The 23,778-nt window shown below is 32.8% G+C and overlaps 1 protein-coding gene across 1 annotated transcript in view; it reads left to right on the top strand.

Moving 5' to 3' along the window:
- Rab3gap1 (RAB3 GTPase activating protein catalytic subunit 1) overlaps positions 1-23,778 on the top strand; it is an 85,197-nt gene that overhangs the window by 5,054 nt on the left and 56,365 nt on the right. Inside the window, exons 4-5 of the mRNA XM_027936784.3 lie at positions 15,683-15,815; positions 17,897-17,975. Of these exons, the coding sequence (XP_027792585.2) occupies positions 15,683-15,815; positions 17,897-17,975 (212 nt within the window). The remainder of the gene's footprint in view (positions 1-15,682; positions 15,816-17,896; positions 17,976-23,778) is intronic.

The following is a 23,778-nucleotide window of genomic DNA, read 5'->3' as shown; positions in this document are numbered from 1 at the left end:
TTGAGCTCTCTGTCAGTGATGTACAAAGATGTGTTTTCTTTGTGTTTTTTCTGCTTGGGTTTAATATTGGATAAGGTTTTCAAAACCCACATGATTTCTCAGCTCTGTCTTGTCTTTGGTTTCAGAAGTTTAAGTAAATATAGCATTACTTAAAGCAACTATTAAAAAAGATTTTCTAAGGCAGGTTTTAGATTTTAGTATCTTGGACTTGATAAGATAGATAATGTTTCATGACATTGGGAAAATTTAGGCTATTATTTATTCAAATGTTTATTTTTTTTGCCCCATCCTCTATTTTTCTGTGTCTTAAATTATGTTTGACCTCAATACTTCTCCCAAAGGTAGTTTATCATTCTGCTAATCTCAGTCCTTTTGTCTCTCTTTTAGGTTGGATACTTTTTTTGTGATTTTGAGTTTATTTACTCTTTCTTTTGTTGTCTCCAACTTGCTGTTAGGTCCATGTGATGTATTTTTCAATTCAGTTATTGTACCTTTTAGGTCTATAATTTCTATTTGATTCTTCTAATTTCTGTTTCTCTGAGATTACTTATCTTGATTAAAGTTTATCTTGGAGATATGTTTCTTTAGTCCTTGAACATATTTATTATAGCTAGTCTAAAGCCAGTTGCATTACCTAGGTCTTCTTGGAATTGGTTTCTGTTAACTTTTTATTTTTTCAAATTAAGTCACATTTTCCAGTTTTTTTTTTTTTTGCTTGGCTTTTTGTGTGTGTATGTGTATCTAGTAAATTTTAAATTTTATGCTTAGATTATGAGTGAAATGTAAAGACAATATAATCTATATTTCATTATGTAAGCATAAATTTTCATTGATAAAATTTCTGTTGTGTTTCTATGAGAATTATGTAAGCATAAATTTTCATTCATAAGACTCATAACATTTCTGTTGGATTCCTCTGAAGAGTTTTTGGTTTTTTTGTTCCAGCAAACACTTATTTTAGCTGGTTTAAAATTCCATTCCACGAGACGGACATTGTTACCCTAGGTACATGTATGATTGCACAAATGATGTGACTCTACTTCGTGTACAACCAGAGAAGTGAAAAATTGTGCTCCATTTGTGTACTATGAATTGAAGTGCATTCTGCTGTCATGTGCAACTAATTAGACCAAATAAATAATAAAAAATTCCATTCCATTTTTAATGATGCCAGCAGTGCTCTTAATGTGCTCAAGTCTCCATTGTACATGCATGATTTAATAGTGTTTTATACATTTTGAGGTTTACTCCCTTATTGGGGCAGTGTTTTATACATTTTGAAGTCTACTCCCTGATTGGCTTCTTTCCTTCAAGATTGTTTTCACCTCAATTTTAGAATTGCTCTGCCAGTCTTGAGCTCTATTCTCTGTTGACGAAATCTAGCAAAGTTTATCATCGTGCAGACCTGAGTTGTGCATGGATTAGAATTCCCTTAGATTAGCAATTCTTAGTCTGTGATCTGAAGAATTCATCTTGGTGCCTGAGAGCTTCTGAAGGGTTGTCAAGACCCTGCCTTTTCCAACTGCTTTACTTTTGTCAGGCCAAGTTTTCTTCCCATAGTATTTCAGTTGAAACAGTAGATTGGAAATATTGAATGCGGAAGCAGATATGAGTATCCTGTTGTCTTTTTTTAAAAAAACTATACATTAAAAAGATTTGCAAAATGTAAAATAATGCTACTCTTATTAATTTTTTTCCTGGCAACTAGAACTTTATGTTAACATATAACAAGCGCATTATCATTTGAAATTAATATTTATGGGGGGTGCTGGGTTTGAACCCAGGAAAAGAATTAGAAAAGAATTTTCCTGGTTTGAACCCAGGAAAAGAATTGTATATGCTAAAACACATGCCCTACCACTGGACTACACTTCCAGCCCCTTTCTTTTTAATTTGTAAACCACTGGTTCCTCAGTATATCCTTGGTTTGGTATAGATAAATGAGCTTTGTGTTCATTTAGCAATTTGTCCAGCCATTGTGCCAGTAGTTGGTATAACCAGGATTTAATCTAAATCTCACTTGCCTTCAGAACCCACATGATTTCTCAGCTCTATCTTGTCTTTGGTTTCAGAAGTTTAAGTAAATATAGCATTACTTAAAGCAACTATTAAAAAAGATTTTCTAAGGCAGGTTTTAGATTTTAGTATCTTGGACTTGATAAGATAGATAAAAATCTTGGTGGTATAAGTATGATCCTGCTTGAAGGAAAGGGAATTAAACTTTCAAATTCCTTTTAGCTTTGTAATTTTACGATTTTATATACCTAGCAAAAATTATAAGTACTTTTTATAAAATGTTAAGTTTAGGTATGTCATGATCCGGTGGTAATAGAGTGATTTAGTCAGTGACTGGCTCTTTCCCCTCTGAAAAATTCATGGAAGAAAAACCATTAACTTTAGAAGGTATTGAAATGAGTTCAGATTTTTTATACCCACTCCGCAGAGTCAAATGACACTTCTGTGCTTAGAGTTTATACAACAAATTTAAAATAAATTTGGACTATAAATTTTCTCTAGTTTGAAAACTTTTCAAGCTAAGTTATAACAATAAGTCAAATCTTGGGACTGATACAAATTTTATAAATAGTTGAGTTTCCTTTATTTGCATTTTCTCAGAACATTTGGGTGTTTTATGGATCATTAAAGTGAGGAGTAGAGTAATTTTAATGCTGAAGTTTTGGGGAAAACTTCAGATAGTTCTGGGCTAGTCACTGATGGAAATACAGTGTTTCTGAGATGAATAAAATGAAAGCAACATTTATCTGCTCACAATGTTTAAGGAATAAGACTATAATAAATTTATAGTCTGTTTTTTTTCCCTCCATTTTTATTTTTAGTATCTATGGTGTCTTTTTCTTTGGAGATCGTACAGAAGAAAATAATTGACATTTGATTTTATTTCTTTTTTAAAGTTTGGGGAGTTTCTGGTGTTAATGTTGTCAAAATTTTTATTTTTGTAAGATAAAAATGGCAAGAGATACCTTCAAGAGGCAGCATAGCATAGTGATGAATGAGGGCTCTAAAGCCATACTGCTTGTATGGAATTTTACCTCTGTTGTTTATTTGCTTTGTGCCATTGTGCTCTTCCAATTAATGTTAACTCTTAGGGTTTTTTTTGAAGTGGGGAAGGGAGGGCAAGTACTTGGGATTGAACTCAGGGGCACTCAGCTATTGAGCCACATCTCCAGCCCTATTTTGTATTTTATTTAGAGACAGGGTCTCACTGAGTTGCTTAGTGCTTCACTATTGCTGAGGCTGGCTTTGAAATCAAGTTCCTCCTGTCTCAGCCTCCTGAGCCACTGGGATTACAGGTGTGCATCACCACGGCTGGCATTAACCCTTAGTTTTAACCCTCTCTCTCACATATGTCCAGGAGCTGTAGAGGAGAATATAAACAAGTAGAATTACTTAACACCTTTTTTGTAAATAAAAATTATTCATTAATCCTTAGAGCATCTAGCAATTAAAAACCTAACACCTTGCTGGAGGGAAGGGGGAATGCTTTATGGTATGTAAAGTATACTGGCTGAGAAGGCTTAGGTTTAGTTTTAAGATAATGAGAGAGCTCTATAGACATTTTTGGATCAACTGTTTCCTAATTCTTTTCTTTGGCACAGTTTTGAAGATTTGCTTGTTATTTAGTTGCAGCATGATAACTAAATATGATTGGTAAAATTTTTAGTGTGATAAGACTTAATACACATTATTAATTTCATGTTGAATTTAAATTTGATATGGGGCATATACCACTAAAACTAATAAATAGAACTGTATAAATATTTTTCTTAGAAGTCTTAGCCAAAACCATTTACTCACTTATTTTATGTAATAAAATGTCTCTACAACATAATTCTAAATAGCAAACATCAGTCTTATATGTGAGCTGTTTATAAGTAATTAATTTCATTAAATTACATCCTCATTTAAATTTTACCACTTGGTTTGGTATAGATCACATTTTGTTACTACAAATGCTACAAAAAATAAAGCTGTGATCATTTTACAATTGGCAATTACATCTCCAGTGCTGTGACCCTTTTTTAGGGAGTTTGGCATACAGAGGATATGATCTAGTAACATTGGTTATAACAGTTAATTTGCTGATTCATTTATTTCTTTCACATGACCCATTGCCTGGTAATCAGTAATCAACCATTAGCTGATTGGTTGTCTCCTCAGAACATGTGATTAATCCTTTGAACTTGTCATGTTCCTTTTGCAAAAGATAAACAGCATAAACAGATGATATTTAGTTGCTTGGAGATTTTGTTAAAGTATAGTGATGATGGCATTTTCTTAAGCATTATGCAAAAGGCAGAAAGTCTTTTTTCTATGTCTGGTACATTTTAAAGTAAATAATTATGTAGTTAAATTCTTCTGTATTTAGTTTTATAAATATTTTCTTTATGTTTTGGTTTTAGTTTTTATTTTTTCCCTTTTTGAATTAATTTTCTCCTTCTGACTTTGATTTAGTAATTTTATTTTTTTTCTAATTTTATATTCACTGCAGAGTTAAGTTTTATGGATGACTCATATTCTAAAATATTGTAAAAGTGGTTGTTTTGAAGCTAGGTTGCATTTTTCCATATGGAGTAATATTTAAATGTTTCTATGGTGGCATAAAATATTAAATTTCTTGTCCTATTTCTGGGGCCATGTTCTAAGATTGTCTTCCTGTTTTAAGCTATTTCTTTTGTTCATTTATTTGTTTTATTTTATTTTTTAATGTGGTATTGGGAATTGAACTCAGGGCCTTGTGCATGCAAGGCAAACTCTCTACCAATTGAGCTGTATCCCCAGCCCAGTCATTTATTCGTTTATAAAGTGCCAACTATGTACCAGAAATTTTTTCCTTATTTTGTGTTTCTCAAAACAACATTCTGCCTTTGCATTTCCTCACTTCAAGATTGTTGAATCCTTTTCCCTTTGCTCCATGGTCATTTATTCAATCCGTCAGTTGTAAGTATTTCTGTTGCTCTTTCTAGGAAAGTTACAACTAGAGACTCATAGCTGTTCAGGCAATTAATCCAAACCAGATATCTAAGAAAATTACAGTAGAAGTTACGTTTTATAGTACTATTAAAATTAGAGTTCTGCTGGTTTAAAGGATTTATAACTTTTGGTGGTTAGAAGGATCACCACTGTGTGTGTGTGTATGTATATATGTGTGTGTATAAAGTGAGCTCTTTTTTGAGAGATGGTGCATAGTATTCATCAGATACTCAAAGAAGCCTGTGACCCCAAAACAGGTCAAATAAAAGCTGTTTAAAATGACTTTTGTGCCAGGCATGGTGGCACACACCTGAAATCTCAGGGATTCTGGAGGCTGAGGCAGGAGGATTGGGAGTTCAGAGCCAGCCTTAGCAACTTGGCAAAGCACTTAGCAACTCAGCTAGACCCTGTCTAAATAAAATACAAAAAAGGGCTAGGGATGTGACCCAGTGGTTAAGTACCCCTGGGTTCAATCCCCAGTACCAAAAAAAAAAAAAAAAAGTTTTTTGTATGTTTTTATTATTTTTAAAATTAATGTATTTAGTTTTGGTGAGAATACCTCTGCAAAGTCTTACTTGAACTTGAAATTTTGGAACAGTTTGCATGATGGAGATTGCAAAGCTATGAAGAAGCCGTAGTTTTCTCTCATATACAGAAGTGCTAATTTTTTAGTTTTTAGTTGATGAAATTTGTTTTTGTCTTTAGCCATTTTTACTGATTTCTGCTGTCTTGACTCTGAGGCCAAAAGCTTCAAGTTTTGCTAGCCCTTAAATGTTAAATGCTCAAAATTACCTACTTCTTTCCTTCATTTCTGGTTTCTACCCCATCTTCACTCCCATAGCCAAATGTATGCTAATCTCCATCATTAAAAAATAGTTTTATTAATTAATTTAAAAGATTCGAAGGGCAGGGGATGCAGCACTTTCTAGCACGTATGAGGTTCTGTGTTCCATCCCCCAGCACTGGGGGAAAATTTTTTGAATGAATAATAAATATTCTCACAAAAATTATTTTTGGTTTTGTATTTTATTAAAATACTAAAGGAAAAAGAAAAATGAAATTGACATTGTTATGCTTCTAAGCACAGAGTTCCTTATCTAAATGACTAAAATTAGTCCTCCAAACTGCTTTTGGGCTCCTGTCTCGGAATTTCTTTTCACCATTTAGTTCTCAAGTTTTTAAAAGAATGCTTGTGATTATTACAGAAAAATGTAAGACAAGTAAGTTAACGCTTTTACATTGTTTGGAGAAATATTTTGGAGCAAGAGATCTGTCTATCTAAATTGTCTAGAAGGTTTTCTTGTGGAGTCAGTTTCCTAAAATTAATTCTGTTCTCGTTGTCCTTTGTTGTTGTTTCAATTTTTATTTTGTACTCCCAAATACTTTACTTGAAAAACTTAAAATACCTTTAATTGCAAAATAATGTCACCAAACTAAATGATGTTTGTATTTTAAAAAAGTGATAATCTTTGCATTATCACTTCCTCTCATCTACTTTCTACAGCTAACAAGTTTTAACAGTTTGTTCTTTTCTGTGTATACACAGAAAAGTATACATATTACATTTTTAACAAGAAAATGATCATATTCTTTTATTACACTGCCTTTAAAAAAAAACTTTATCTTGTTGTCACTTTTGCAACATAGGACAAAAACATCTATCATTATTTTAGTGCTTGCACTATATATAGTTCATTGAATGACTGTATCATAATGTCTGTACATAGTCCTATTGAAGAATATTTACTTTCTAGTTTTTGCAGTTATGGTATTATGGTAAGGTAGTAAGCATGACTATGTATACCTTGCATATTTGTATGAATATTTCTGTAATAAAGAGTTCTATAAGGGCTGGGGTTGTGGCTCAGTGGTAGAGTGCTTGCCTCGCCCATGTGAGGCCCTGGGTTTGATCCTCAGCACCACATATAAATAAACAAACAAATAAGTAAATAAATAGGTATTGTGTCCAACTACAAATAAAAAATAAATATATTTAAAAAAGAATTCTATAAGTGAAATTACTAGATCAGAGGGGATGTGATTTTTATATTTAAGGAATATAGCCATGTTTTCTGTCAAAATGGTTAAATGTATTTACACTCTCACATGTGTGTGGGGGAAAACACCCAGAACCCCAGTCCTCCAACATTATTTTCATTTTATTTTTACTAGTATGATAGAATAAAACTGCCTCATTTGTATTTATATTTCCCTGAGTACTTTTAAGCATTTGTGTTTATTAAACACTAGAATTCCCTTTCTGAAGGCTTATCATGTACACTCACCAATTTTCTGCTGTCTTGTTGAATTGTAGAAGGGCTCTTAATGTTTTTATGAGTGCTAACTCTTGCAAATATTTTTCTCAGTCATTTTCTTCTTAATTTGAATGTTTTTGTTTCCCAAGAGTTTATGTATTTTTTACTATGGCAAAAATACTTCACATAAAATTTACCATTTTAAGTGTATATAGTTCATTGGCATTAAATACATTCATGTAGTGCAAATATCTTCACCATCCATATCCAAAACTTTTTCATCATCCCTAACAAAAATACTCATTCAAGAAAAACAAACTCATATAAGAGGAATATACACTGTTTGCCTATTTGTGACTAGCTTATTTTATTAAGCATAATGTCTTCAAGATTCATTTGTATTGCAGCATCTGACAGAATTTCATCCCTTTTAAAGGCTGAATAATGTTTCATGGTATGTATATACATTTTTTAGTCGTTCATCTGTTGATGGTCATTGATTACTTCTACCTTTTGACTGTTTTGAGTAATGCTGCTATGAACAGGGGTGTACAAATATGTGTTTGTGTTCCTGCTTCAGTTCCTTGGGGGTATAAACCAGAAGTGGAATTGCTGGATCATGTGGTAATTACACATTTCATTTCTTGAGGGGCTTCTATATTATTTTCTATTGTGGCTGTATCATTTTATATTCCCACTAGCAGTGCATATCCTGTACAACACACTTATTTTCTGGTGTTTTAAATAATAGTCATTTTAACAGATTTAAAGTAGTATCCCAATGTGCTTTTGAATTATTAGTGACGTTAAGCATCTTTTCCTGTGCTTATTGCTTTTCTGTGTATATACTTTGATGAAATGTCTATTCAAGTCCTTTATTTTTTGTGGGGGGGGGAGTACTGGGGATTAAACTCAAGGGCACTCGACCACTGAGCCACATTCCCACCCCTATTTTGTATTTTTTATATAGAGACAGGTTCTCATTGAGTTGCTTAGTGTCTTGCTTTTGCTGAGGCTCTCTTTGAACTCATGGTCCTCTTGCCTCAGCCTCCTGAGCTGCTAGGATTACAGGTGTGCACCACCATGCTTGGTCCTTTGTTTATTTTTTAATTTGTTTTTTTAGTTGCTGAGCTGTAAGAGTTCTTTAATATTCTGAATGTTAATCCCTTATCTGACATGTGATTTTCAAAGATTTTCTTCCATCCCATTGGTTGCTCTTTCACTCTGTAGATAGTATCCTTTGTTGCACAAAACTTAACTTTGATAGACAAAAAGAAAAAAGTAGATAAATTGGACTGTTTTTTGTATCAGTAAATCATTGTGAAATCCAGTGTCTGTCAATGAACTTTTCCTCCATGTGTAAGAGATTTATAGTTTTAGCTTGTATGTTTAAACTGGATCTTTAGTTTAATTTTTGTGTATGGTATAAGGTATCAAGTTTATATTTTTAAGTAGTTAGACACTTTATGACTTCTAGATTTCATATCATGTGTAATCTTGTTACCTTAAGATTATAAATTTGTTGTTCTTTTTTTTAGTACTTACTCTTTTAAAGAGATTTATTTTGTTCTAAAATATAGATATCTACATAGAATTAATTTTTGTGAATAAAGTGAGTCAGTCGTCTTTTATTCCTGTAGTTAGCTGTCTTTTCCCAAACTTAATTCTGTTGAGTATGTTTCCTTTATCATTTAATAAGTTCCATATATACTTGGGCCTGATTCTGGATTTCTGGATTCTGAATATTATCTGTTCCTATAAATATGCTTTTTTTTTTTTCCTGGGGATTGAACCCAGTGCCTCATGCATCCTAGCAAATGCTGTACCACTGAGGTACTTCCCCAGCTCTAGCATTTTATTTTAAGTACTGCAAATTTATTGTACATTCCATTAGAACAAACGTCGGCCCATTATTTTCCAAGTTTTTCTTGCAGTTTTATTTATTTATTTTTAAATATATATTTATTTTAGTTGTAGGTGAACATAATGTCTTTTTTTTAAGAGAGAAGAGAGAATTTTTTAATATTTATTTTTCAGTTTTCGGTGGACACAACATCTTTATTTTTGTTTATTTATTATTTTTTTTTTTTACAGTTTTTTTTTTTTAAATATTTATTTTTCAGTTTTTGGTGGACACAACATCTCTGTTTGTATGTGGTGCTGAGGATCGAACCCGGGCCGCACGCATGCCAGGCAAGCGCGCTACCGCTTGAGCCACGTCCCCAGCCCTTATTTTTATTTTTTTAATGTGGTGCTGAGGATCTAACCCAGCTGCATGCCAGGCGAGCACATTACCTCTTGAGCCACACCCGCAGCCCCATAATGTCTTTATTTTACTTTATGTGGTGCTAAGGATCTAACCCAGGGCCTCGCACATGCTAGGCTCTACCGCTGAGCCACAGCCACAGCCCCTCTTGCAGTTTTATTTTTGCCATATTAATTTAAAAATAGAGTTTTATCCACTAAAAACTACTCATACATGCAGAATATTTGTAAACCAAGGATTGTCTTAAGTTATATTCATTTAGTTTTAAATTGTGGCTTTTTTTTTAGCCAAATTTAACCAAATGGTGGGGGCGGGGCGGGGGGGACCACCTAATGAAAGAAGGATATCTTCTGGCAACGTTTTTCCAAGTTCTTGCCTTTTTTTCTTCTAATAAGTACTCAATTTTGTTGGATCATCACTTCTGAATCTTTAAATTTTTTTTTGTAGTTATAGATGGACAGCATACCTTTATTTTATTTATTTATTTTTACGTGGTGCTAAGGATCGAACCTAGTACCTCAGTGTCAAGTGCTCTGCCACTGAGCTACAGCCCAGCCCTCACTTCTGAATTTTTGATATCAAAAAATCTAATATTTATTGAGTATTTACTGTATACAGGACACTTTCTGAGTACTTTATCATCTCAATTCTCAAATGCAATCCTAGGAAGTAGGAAATATTATTATCCCCATTTTATAGATGGAAAACTGAGGCACATAGAGAAAATCAATATGCTCAATATTAATAAGGTAGTAGGTGATAAGAAGTACTCTGAGTGCCAGGTGTGTTGGAGCACTACTGTAATCCCAGTGGTTTGGGAGGTTGAAGCAGGAGGATCAGAAGTTGAAGGCCAACCTCAACAATTCAGGAGGCCCTAAGCAACTTAGCAAGAGCCTGTCTCAAAATGAAAGGAGCTGGGGATGTGGCTCAGTGGTTAAGTGCCTCTGGGTTCAATCTTGCTGTACCAAAAAAAAAAAAAAAAGGAAGATGCTCTGTGAACCCAAGAAATCTGCCCTCAGATACAGATTTCCTTTTATGATCACTGGGATATACTATTTTCTCACTGTCTTTTTTATTTCCTCCCCCTGCTTTCATCTTCTTTGCTTTTTCCATTTCTTCTTTCTCCTTCCAGTGTGCTTAGGGGAATTCTAATGCTGTCATCATTTTATAAACCTTCACAGAAGATTTCAGTGATTCTCCGTTGTCTGTAGCGTTAAGCCTAAATTGATATTCTAGTCTTCATAGTCAGTTCTCTTTTTTGCTCTTCTGCTCCTTTAAAGGAAGCTTCAGCTAAATAGGCTATTTGTTCCCTAAATTTGGTATCCAGTTTGCTATACCAGCACCCTATCTGCTCTTATTAGTTCTATCATACTTACAGGCAAACTGAAATCTGATTTTCTGTACAAACCTATTTATGACTCATTTGGCATTTACCGAACCATCTCCTTAAATTCTAATCTATTGATCTCACTGATTATCTTTTTTTTTTTTTTGGATATAACCCAGGGATGCTTTACCACTGAGCTATATCCCCAGCCCCATTTATTTCTTTTTTTGAGAAAAGATCTTATTAAGTTTCTTAGGACCGCACGAAGTTGCCGAGGCTGACCTTGAGTCTGGGATTAAAGGTGTGTGCCACTGTACCGGGCTTAACTTGTTCTTGTATGGACTATTGAATGTGTAGTATCTAAGTACTATATAGTAAATATATATGGCTTAACCTCTAGTGAGAAGAACAGGGCCATGGCATTTCAAATTCTAGCTTTACCCCTTAGTGGTGTGGTAATGTTAGGCAAGTTTTGAAATCTCTTAATCTTTATTTAAAATATATTTTTTAGTTGACAGTGGACCTTTATTTTTTATTTATTTGTATGCGGTGCTGGAATTGAACCCACTGCCTCACACATACTAGCAAGCACCCTACCACTGAGCCACAGTCCCAGCCCTAATCTTTTCTTTTCTATAAAATGGGGTTAATACATCATAGTGTTATAAGGGTTTTTTTTTTGTGTGTGTGTGTGTGTGTATGCACACATGTATTATCTGGCTTAGTAGCACTTCATTTCTATCCTCAGAGGCATGGATTTGTGATCTTACTTTTTAAAAATATTTGTAATGACTTCAGGTATATGCAATTGGATTAATTAAAATCCTTGAATACACATATAAGATATACACACATATAGATGAGGTCATATATACAGATAAGGTCGTATGAATGGAATCATACTATATGTGGTCTTTTGTATTTAGTTTTTTTCAAACAACTGTTTTCAAAGTTTGTTCATATTGTAGCATTTATCAATACTTCATTCATATTTGTTGATGAACCATTATTCCATTGTATGGATATAGATAATTTGATTTACCCATTTGTTTATTATAGGAAATTTAGGTTGCTTCTACCTTTTGGTTACTATGAATAATACTACTGTTAACTTTGTGGTAGTTTTTGTGTGGATATATGTTTTCATTTCATTTGAGTGTCTATTAGGAGTAGAATTTCTGGGACACGTAGTAATTTTAATTTTTTGTGAAACTATTTGGCTTTTCCAAAGTGGTTGCTCTATTTTACATTTCTATCAGAAATATAAGAGTCTGGATCTGTACATCCTCACCAACACTTATTCTTATCTTCATTATAGCTATCATGGTAGATATGAAGTGGTATCTCATTTGATTTGCATTTTCCTGATGGCTGGTGATGTTGAACACTTTTTTATGTTCTTATTTCTTATTAATATATCTTCTTTGGAGAAATGTCTACCCAAATCTTTTGCCCATTTTAAATGGTGTTGTCATTTTATTATTCAGTTTTATGAATTCTTTATATATTTTGAATATAAATCCCTTATGAGATATATAATTTGCAATACTTTTTCCCCATTCTCCATGTTATAATATGTATATTCTGAGATGTCCTTTACTTTCTTAATAACATCTATAGTTTTAGCTCTTTCATTTACACCTGCAATCCAATTTGAGTTAATTTTTTTGTCTAGTTTCATTTTTTTGCACAGGGATACCCAATTGTTTCAGATATTCAAGGTATAGGGAATATCTTTTGGATTAGAGCATGTGCTATTTCGAATTGTTAGACTAAGTCATAAATATATGTAATATATTAGAAACATACTGTTTACCTCCTAGCATCTTTGGAACTTACGGGAGTTATTATGAATCCTGAAAAACAAACAAATAAAAAAGGTAATTCCTAAAGTATTTACTAAGTGTGCAGGTACTGTAAGTACTGGGCTACAAAGATGCATAGAACATAGATTTTGCTTTTCAATGTGATTAAAAAGTTGACAAAAAGAATAAGGTGCAGATTTTTGTGATTTGAACAAGATCCTGAGAAACAATCACAAACTGCTTTGATAAAGCAGGAATGAATTTAGATTGAATTTTGAAAAATGAGTAAAAGTATGCTAAAAGAATAAAGTACAGAAGAGCCACAGGTATGAAAGAAAGCATACTGCTGGGGAAATACAAGACTTAAGGCATCATCCTAGCACCGAGTAGATGGAAGATAGCTGTGGGAGATAAAATTGGAAAGGGGTAGACTTTGTAGTTCTACCAGTATGAATACCTGGCTTTCTTGGAGGTACTTCTGATGAAACATTTTGTTTCTTATTACACAAATGTTAATATTACATTTTAAATCCATAAAGTTAAATATTTGTTTTATGCATAATATATATAATGTTTAAATATAGGAATGCACAATTTAGAAATACAAATATGCATGTATGTACTCAAAAACTTTTTTTTTCTTTTTCTTGGTACTGAAGATTGCGCTCAGGGGCATTCAACTACTGAGGCACACCCCCAGTCTTTTTTCTTGTATTTTATTTAGAGACAGGGTCTCCCAACTCAAAAAATTTTACTGATAGAATACATGATTAAAAAACCTGAGAGGCCCTTATTGTAGGTTACACAAAACCACTGAAGTATTTTTTCCCATTTTTTTGGCGCATTATAATTATACATAATAGTGGGATTCATCATTACATATTTGTACATGCACATAATTTAGTAATATAATTTAGTCAGTATCATTCCTCAGTATTTCCCCTTTCCCTCCTCTGCTTGCTCTCCTGGTTCCTTTACTCTACTGGTCTTCCTTCAATTTTCATGAGATCTCCCAACTTTTCTTTTCCTTTTCCCCTCTGTAGCTTCCATATTCAAGAGACAGCATATGACCTTTGATTTTCTGAGTTTAAAGCCATTGAAGTTATTTTAAGTGGAGGAAGAACAAAATCAGATTTGTATTTTAGGATGTTAACCATATGGAAGAGGATGGAAAGCTGGGAAACTAGTTCAGATATTATGAACATTTCAACTAAGGCAGTGAGTGATCTTCCATCTTGCTGAGGTCTTGGGTCCTAGTTTAGAATGTATCTGAGTTACCTAAAGTTTATTGAGTAGATTGACAGATAATTAAAGGACTATTGGGGCCAAATTATGATGGCATTTAATACTGTTGTTCTTTCATAATTGCCATTATCTTCTTTATTTTCTTGTGGAAAAAGAGTATCTTTCTTTCCCTCTTAAATTTTTCTCAGATATTAAAACCTTTTTTCCCCCTTTGTTCTTACCTCTTTTTGAAGCACTGTATTACTGATTTTTTGTTGGATTATGATTTATTTACACACAGTTAACTGTACAGAACTCTAGTATATAGTTTGTTCTGACAAAAGTATATACCATCCAAATCAAAATATTCCAGAAAGATTCCTTTTTTTTTTTTTTGCCAGTCTGAGGTAACTACAGTTTAGATTTCTTTCACTGTATAGTAATTTTGCCTTTTGAGTTTTGTATATACTTTGTGTTGTTACATATATCAGTTCTTTTTATTTTATGAGTATACTTTAAAATATTTGCCCTTTCTCCTGTTGATATTTAAATTATGTCCATTTTGGACTATTATAAAGCTTTTGTGAATGATTTTGTGAGCTAATGCTTTGATAATTTTTTGATGTATTCTTAGGAGTAGAATTGCTAATTTTGGGGGTATTTACATGTTCAGTTTTATTAGAAACTGCCAAACTGTTTTCTAACATGATTTTATCATTTTATGATCCTAGCAATGTGAGATTTCAAGTTGCTCCACATTCTCTCTGACACTTGACATTGTCAGATTTTTATTTTAGTGATTCTTTTAGGTCTGAAATGCTGTCTCATTGTGGTTTAATTAGCATTTTACTGATGACTACTGATAATGAATAATCATTTAGTAATTCATCATAATTACTGTTTATGAGTCATTCATAGTTTCTTTTGCCAAGTGTCCCAAGTCTTTTGCTCATTTACAAAATCGAATTAGTTAATTTTCAGAATTATCCTCATATATCCTGCATGTGAATCCCTTTTCAGATGTATGTATTTTGAGTTTTTTCTTCAGTCCATGGATTCTCCAATTTTAAGTCTTTTGATAAGCACAAGTTTTATTTTGATGAAATTCATTTTCTCAATTTTAAATTTCATTGTTGGTGCTTTTTTTATACTATTAAAGGAATCTTTGTCTATCCAGAGATTCCCAGGATCCCAAGGTATTCTGTGTTTTCTTTCCTGTGAATATCTAGTTACTCAAGAACCATTTGTTGAAAAGACCATCTTTCCCTCACTGAATTCCATGACACCTCTGTTGTAAAATCAAGTATAAGTATGGATGTATTTCTGGAATTGTTTTATTGATCTATTAGTCTGTACTTATTCCAGGAATGTACTGTCTTAATTACTGTAGCCAAATAAGTCTTAAAATTAGGTGGTATACTTATTTATCAAAATTTGCTCTTCTAGGTCCTTTGGATTTTCATATTAGTTTAAGAATCATTTTGTCAATTTCCACAAAATGTCTTCTGGAAATTTTAATTAGGATTATGTTGAATTTATAGATAAACTTCAGAAGTTGATCAGATAATTGATCATATAAACTATAATGCTGTGGCTGGGGTTGTGGCTCAGCGGTGGAGCACTTGCCTTGCATGTGTGAGGCACTGGGTTCTATCCTTAGCACCACATAAATAAATAAATAGATAGATAGATAAATAAAGTAAAGGTATTGTGTTATGTACAACTAAAAATAATTTAAAAAACTATAATGGTATAATAAACAAATGCTATCAGGTATAAGATGGATGTTTTCCTATTTTATTATTAAATACAGGGTATATTTACTTCTGGCACATGGGAAGAAAAATCAGATGAAATTTCCTTTGCTGACTTCAAGTTCTCAGTCACTCACCATTATCTTGTACAAGAGTCCGTTGATAAAGAAGGAAAGGATGAAATATTAGAAGGTAAGTTTTTACAACATATTTTTAAAATCTTGACTTTTAAGACTGGTCATAATTTTGAATTATGAATTTAGTTCTCATAATTCAGCAATCTCCTTTCAAACAATTTACAATATGCGAAGTCATTTCACATTTGAATAGAGTATGAGGTACTGTATCTGAAGTAGAGAAAGAATTACAGTGCCATTCATCCTAAAATTAACTGAATCAGCACATATTTATTGAGTACCTAATATATGCTACCTTGTTGAACCCAAACTTAAATGAAATGTACATCCCAGAAGGGGAAATAAGATATTTAATTAATAGTAATAGGAGGTAGAAAGTGATAAATAATATCCTAGGGACAGAAAAAGGTCTGCTGAAGTTCAGAGAAGAAATGGTCATTTAATCAGGAGAGATCAGAGATAGGCAAATAAGATGGGCTTTGAAAGATTACAAGAGGAATTTGTCTATTAGATAGTATTGTGTTTTCATTATATTCTAGATTTTAGAGTCAGACTAAGTGGATTAAAAGTCTTATTTTCCTAATTGCTAGTTCTTTGACCTTTCTAAACTTTGGTTACCTCATTTTTTTCAATGAAGAAATACTACTAGAGGGTTAATGTGAAGATTTAATTTAATTTAAATCAGTGTTTCTGAGATGAACAGTTGAATGGTATCATGGTATAAGAGAAGACGAATGAATTTGAATAGTTAAGACATTGTTGATTGTGTATGTACTATACAGTATTTTTATTTGGTTGTGATTGAAACTAGTACAGTGGTGGAAGTTACATATCTGTGCCTTTTCTTGTGTAGGAATAACATTATATTACCTTTTCTATTTTATTCTTAGAAATAGAACAATTAGATAGGGTCTGCATTTAGATTCAAAGAACATTGACAAAGAACATTGACCATATCACATATGTGTAAGATAATTCCACAGCAAAATAAAATAATTAAATCAGAATATAAATATGAATGCTGTAGGAGTAAGGGAAGAGAAAAATGTTTGCAATTGGCAGGAGATCTGATAATAGCCATGAGATTTTTGGGTCCAGCATTCCATAGATTAATGAAAGAAACTGTTTAAGACAGAGAAATTTTAAATGCTGTCAATTTGAGAAAAGATCATATATTAAAGGAAAAACTGTTAGAGTAAGAAGGCTTAGAATCAGTGTTTCTGAGAACACCAAACAGATGAAGGGTACCATGATATAAGAGATGAATGAATTACAGTTAATTCATTCAAATAGATGGTTATTATTGGCATTATTGTTTGTGTGTTTTATACAGTTTTATTTTTATTTGTGGTTGAAACTATAATAATGGTGGAAGTTACAAGCAAATCATCAGCTCTGTTAATTTAGAGATACATAGTTTAAAACTATGTTATCAGAGGTCGGAAGTTTTGAACACGTGATTTTTTTGTTTTTGTTTTGGAATTGCTTATTATTTTTGGTTAGGTATAATGTCAAGTCATTAATGCTATCCCATTCTTTTAGCAATTAGCAACATATAAATTTGCTAAATAATGATACATAGCTATCCAACAAAAGGAAATATTTGTATGAACATAGGTATTTTTTGTTTTAAATTTATTCTGTGAGTATAAATAATGATAATTGATGTATCTTATTATGAATTACAATTAAGCTGCTGGAAGATGAATATGTTAGGAGTGAGACACTGAGTAGAGGTTTTACAAAATTATTAAGAGATCAGGGTGATAGAAAAGGCTGCCTGTAAGAGGTGATGTAGAGTTGACAAGTCTCTAAGTAGAATTTTGAAGAAAAGAGAGAGAAGGGCACATCAGGAAGAACTACTAAAATAAGATTTTCTGGAATGGGTGAGGATTTGGAAGCAAAAATGAACAAACATAGGAATGATATGTCTTTTTCTATGGGCTGGCTTTGTTTGATGCGGAGAGACAGATGGACAGACAGATTTTCTTCCCCTTAAATGTTAGAGCTAGCCTAGATATAAATCTTTGAGCCATTACAAAACTACACAGGCGAATAAGACATATTTCCTCAAAAAAATATTATAAAATCTGCCTTAACATGAACATCCTTTTTCATTATCAAATATTTTTATAGATGCTATTCCACAGTCTATGCAAGATTTGCTATGTATGAATAATGACTTTCCTCCAAGAGCACATTGCCTGGTAAGATGGTATGTATACATTTTATTCAGATGACTTTTAGTTTGTGTCAGGGAGACAATCAAGAATGTTCTCAGGTTCAGTGATTTGTTAAAGGTACTCACATGACTCAGCATCTAGTTGTACTTACAGCTGATTTATTACAGCAACAGGGTGCAGAGCAGAATCAGGAAGGGAAAAGACATGAGGCCAAGTCTAGTGGGAAGCTTTTAAGAGTCTTACTAATGGAGTCATACCGGTTATGCTCAATTCCTCAGCAACAAGCCATGATGACTCGTGATAAACATCTATCAGGGAAGCTTGTTAGAGGCTTAGCTTTCAAGATTTTAAATCAGAGACTGATCAGATATGTACTCTATGGCTGGTATATATCAAAATTCTAGATTGCCTGAAGGAAAGCAGGTGTTGAGTATAAACCACATTGTTTGCATAAACAGTTCAAGCACAGTGAATGGTGAGAATCCTTCCCAAATCCAGATTCCTGGATTCTAGCCAAGAGCCAACCTTGTAAACAGGCTTGTCTAAGAATAGCAGTCATAGGCCTCCTGATAACTTTTCCCACACAATGTTTCAAAATCTAAGGTTGTTCCAGACTATACTTCTAATGACTAACATAGAACCCTTAAATATCATAGAAAATTTAATGTGTATTGTTGGAAGTAAAATGTTGATTTCAAACAGTTATGTGATAAAATCAACATGTCTAAACTATAAACGTGATACATTAAGAGGCACATAATGTTTACAAGGTCTCATCTTTTTTATTAGTGAGTCTCTGAACTTTAGTATGTTGGTGTTAAAATATATCACAAACCATCCCTAGTATGAATGTACGGTCAAGAAAGGAAATATCTAGTTGAAGAAAGTTTATATACTCACTTAAAAATTTTTCTGTTTGGTGTGAATTGATCTTTGGACTGTATGGACTGTTTTTTTCTTTTAACTAAAGAGTAATTTCTAAGGGAAGGGAAAATTGTGTTTCTTTTTTTCTTTTCATTGTAATTATAGTAGGGAATATACTTTGTAACACAAAAAAAGAAAACTATTTGTAAATGCATATAAACTGGATAATATTTCTGTTTTGGTACAATCTTTTATAATTATGACTTTAAACAACTAAAAGAAGGAAATTAATAAATACAATTAATTATCCATTTAATTTAATCCTTCTAGATTCTTTTCTGATATTCTAAAATGTGAGTATGTGCGTTTAACATGACTAAATATATCAGAAGACAGCAGGGGCTTTGTGCATATATGCACACATGCCTTTGTTCACCATTAATTGATCACTTATTGTTGGGCAGGTCTGAATTAGACAAACAAGTTTAATTTCTAGCTAAGGTACTTACTGTCTTTGAGACTTTAGGACATTACTTAATTTCTCTTGACTTTGTTTCCACATTGTTAAAATCAGAATAATAAATAACATAGACCCTTTTGGGTAATTGTAAGCATTAACATATAATTTCTGTTCAACATTTTTTTTTTTTCTATTTTGGTACCAGGGATTGAACTCAGGGGCACTCAACCACTGAGTCACATCCCCAGCCCTATTTTGTATTTTATTTAGAGACAGGGTCTCACTGAGTTGTTTAGTGCCTTGGTTTTGTTGAGACTGACTTTGAACTTGTGATCCTCCTTGCTTCAGCCTCCCAAGCTGCTGGGATTATAGGCATGCACCACCGTGCTTGGCTCTGTTCAACTTTTTATTAGATTTTTCCCAAAACTGTTTTTTGACTCATTGTCCATGGTGAATGAATAAATGAAATCTTTCTGTGTATTAATGAAAACCACTTATTTGGTTCTTTAAAAAGAACTTTATAATTTTATTTTTTTGATTAAATTTTGTTTTTTAAATTACAGAGAAACTGACCAGTGAATATTTCTCTAAATTTTAACATATATAGATTTTTTTGGGGGGAGAGGGGAGATACTGGGGATTGAACCTAGGGGCACTTAACCACTGAGCCATATCCCCAGCCCTTTTTATTTATTATTTTGAGGTGGAGTCTCCTTAAGTTGTCGAGGCTGGCTTTGAACGTGTGATCCTCCTGCCTTGGCCTCCCCGAGTAGCTGGGATTACAGGTGTGTGCCATCACACTGGTTAGATTTTTTTTTAAGTACTACCACAACTAGAATCTAGAGCAGTTCTATAACCCTCTAAGAAACACCTCTTGTCTCTTAATATTTACACCTTCCACACATTCTTGTGATTCTTGGAATCACAGATCTGTTCTCAGTCACTGGACTTAAGTTTTTTCAAGAATATCATATGAATGGAATATAAACTTTGTAGTGTACAAGCATTTGAGATTGACTTTTTTGACTTAACATGGTACCTCTGAGTCTTTTTGAAATTATTCTGTGTATCAGTAGTTTATTCCTTTTTATTGTTGAGTAGTATTTTATTGTAAGCATGTACAACAATTTGTTTACTTATTCATTGGAAGATATTAGGATTGTTTGTAGAAGTTGCAAGTATGAATAGAGCTGCTATAAACATTTGCATATAAGTTTTTGTGTAAACAAATACACATTTCACTTGAGTAAACATCTAGAGTAGAATTGCTAAGTCATATACTAAGTGTATGCTTAACTTTGTAAGAAAATGCCAAACCAATTTCCAGACTACCTGTACCACTTTGCATTCCCATTAACGTATGAGAGTTACAATTGCTGTACATTAAGCGATGTTTAATATTGTCAGCGTTTTTATTTTAGCCAGTCTAATAGGTATGTAGTAGTTTCTCATTCTAATTTTAATTTTGAACATCATTCATATGTTTATTTTCCATCATATGTATTCTGTATGATGAAGTGTCCAAGTCTTTTGCATGCTTTTTAATTGAATTATTTGTTTTCTTCCATACTTTTTAATTGGATTATTTGTTTTCTTACTGTGGAGTTTAGAAAGCTCTTTATATATTCTGGATATAAATCCTTTTTAAGAATGTGTGATTTGCAGGTATTCTGTCTGAGACCAAAGCTTATCTTTTCATTATTTTCATATTTCTCTCTTCTCTCTTTCTTGGGGGGCAGGGAAGCTCTGGGATTAAACCTAGGGATGTTTACTGCTGAGCTATATCCCCTGTCCTTTTTTTTTTTCTTTTGGGATAGGGTCTTAATAAATTGCTGAGACAGGATCTCACGAAGTTGCCCAGGCTAGCCCCAAACTTGTGATTCTTCCACCTCAGCTTACTGAGTATCTGGGATTACATATTTAAATCACTGGACCTAGCTGTTCCTTAGATTTCTTAAATATAGTAATTAAAAATTATTTTTGTATATAATGAGCTTTGCATTCTAAAGATAACTATTCATTGTATAATTTGTATTTGTGCATATATATATGTATATGCATACACATATACACATACATAGCTGGATTAGATATGCTTGTATTTTTGAGAATTTTGTGTCTGTGTTCATGAGGAATATTGATCTATTATATTCTTTTCTCATACTTTGCTTTTGTTATCAGAATATGCTGGCCTTATAATGTGAGTTGGAAAGTGTTCTGTTTTCTGAAAGAGATTGTATAAAATTGATTACACAAATTGTTTGTTAGGATTTGCCACTGAAAATAACTGATCTTGGAGTTCTCTCTTTTTTTAGTTGTTGATGGACCTTTATTTATTTATTTTTTATTTATATGTGGTGCTGAGAAATGAACCCAGTGCCTCACACATGCCAGGCAAATGCGCTACCACTGAGCATCACCCCAGCCCCGAGTTCTCTTTTTATTGAGGCTTGAAGCAGAAATCTTACTTCCAATGTTTCAAATACACCACTCTATCTGAGGGGCCATTCAAAACATTACAACATTTATACTGATTTGAATTGGTGAGAAGTCTTGAATACATTGAAAAGATTCAGAAGGAAGTCAAGTGTATTTAGGTCATAGTGGAGAGATTGTTGACTTATCTAAAAGATAGGCCTAACATGATTGCCACATAAGAGATTGTAGTCCTAGATGACAATATCTGACTGATATTATGCTTCTGGAAACAGTTTTTATATTTATTATTAGGCTGGGGCATTCTTGGACATGACCTAGCCTGGATATGTGTTAGAGATCACTTTCTCTGGGATGGGTACACCTTATCAATTTCAGAGTCATAGATTCTCATTATGACTGCTGGGCTAAAAACATGGTATTCCCAGAAATAAGCAAACCTTTCTTCTATCATTCTCGGTCCTCCTGTTCATCACATAACATAATCAGTTTTGTAGACACCTCTGTGAATCACAGAAACATTCAGCAGCTAAAAAGCTTATCTTATAAAAAAATCCCAGTTCCCAGTCCCAGTCCTTAGCTGTCATGCCCTATTTCCAGAGCTGATAATCCTGAGATTCTTCAGAGTCACCTTGTATGCTTTCTTCTGCCATTTATTTCCGTCTTTGTTTGTCACCCAACAATCTCCTTTTTATCCTTTGAAGTTCAGCTGTGTGTTTATATCATTATAGGTGATCAAGTATTTTTTGTGTGTGTTTTCAGGAAGAAGGGTCTGTGTCATGTCAGTCTGCTATATTGCTGGAAGTTACTTCTAGATTTTTCTCATTTGATCTTTCATAAAGGTTAGAAAGCCAACAAGCAAGCATTTGAGCATAATTTGAAAATTAAGTGTATTAAAATTATATGTATTTCCTTTTTTTTTTTCCCTCCAGAGCTGGGGATTGAACTCAGGGCCTTGTGCAAGCAAGGCAAGCTCTCTACCAACTGAGCTATATCCCCAGCCCATGTATTTCCTTTTATTATTTAATAAACATTAAATAATAGAACATTAGTAGAGGTGATGATGCCTAAGTGAACTTAAAAACTTGCAAGTAGTTAGTAAGCCTGAGTACAGCAGTAAAGGGTTGAGAAAAGCAAAAAATGAGAAGGACTTCACTGTACTTGAGTATTTTAGCCTCAATGTGAACTGACATGTTAAGAAGGTTTCATAATCTTCTCTCCTGTTTTATTTATATATATATACATATATATATATATATATACACATACATACACACACACATAAATATGTAGTTATTTTATTGTACTTGTTAAAAATTCAGTTTTCAACATTTTCAAGGAAACAAATTGTATCATACTTCTTAACAGAAGTTTTCACCTATAAACATTTTCTTTTAAAATTAATGTTAGTACTATAGTAACAACAGTAAAAATTTGAAAACTGTTATGGAATAGTTTTTATTTAAAAATACTAATTTATACCATGCATCTGTAGTTAGTATAGGTTGACTTTGTCAAAATGAGATAAAACTAATATTTAATGCATTTACATTTTTCAAATTATCTTTTTTTTTCCCTCCCCAGTACAGGGGATTGAACATAGGTGGCACACATGCTAACCCAGTGTTCTTCCACTGAGGTACACCCCTGTCTCAAATAAAACTTAAAATAGAATTTTGACATTTATTTCAAATGCTCAGTTTTGGTAATTGAAATTTATGTATTGACCTGTACCTATTTTGATATCTTCTAGTTTCAGTTTTTGTATCCAGGTTCTCCCATATTAGCTTTAAGTTCATTTAACTTTTTTAAAAAATATTTTCAGTTGTATGGACGCAATATCTTTAAATTTATTTATTTTTATGTGGTCCTGAGGATTGAACCCCGTTCCTCACATGTGCCAGGCAAGTGCTCTACCACTGAGCCACAACCTAATCCAGTTTATTTTAACGTTTTTTTTTGGTTGTTGATGGACCTTTATTTTATTTGTATATGGTACTTAAAATCAAACCCAGTGCCCCATGCATGCTAGGCAAGCATGTCACCATTGAGCCACAACCCCAGCCCAGTTTGTT

The sequence above is a fragment of the Marmota flaviventris genome, chromosome 11, assembly GCF_047511675.1.
Source record: "Marmota flaviventris isolate mMarFla1 chromosome 11, mMarFla1.hap1, whole genome shotgun sequence".
NCBI classification, from domain to species: Eukaryota; Metazoa; Chordata; class Mammalia; order Rodentia; family Sciuridae; genus Marmota; species Marmota flaviventris.
Note: the sequence above shows the minus strand (reverse complement) of the source record. Positions and strands in the feature narration are given on the sequence as shown.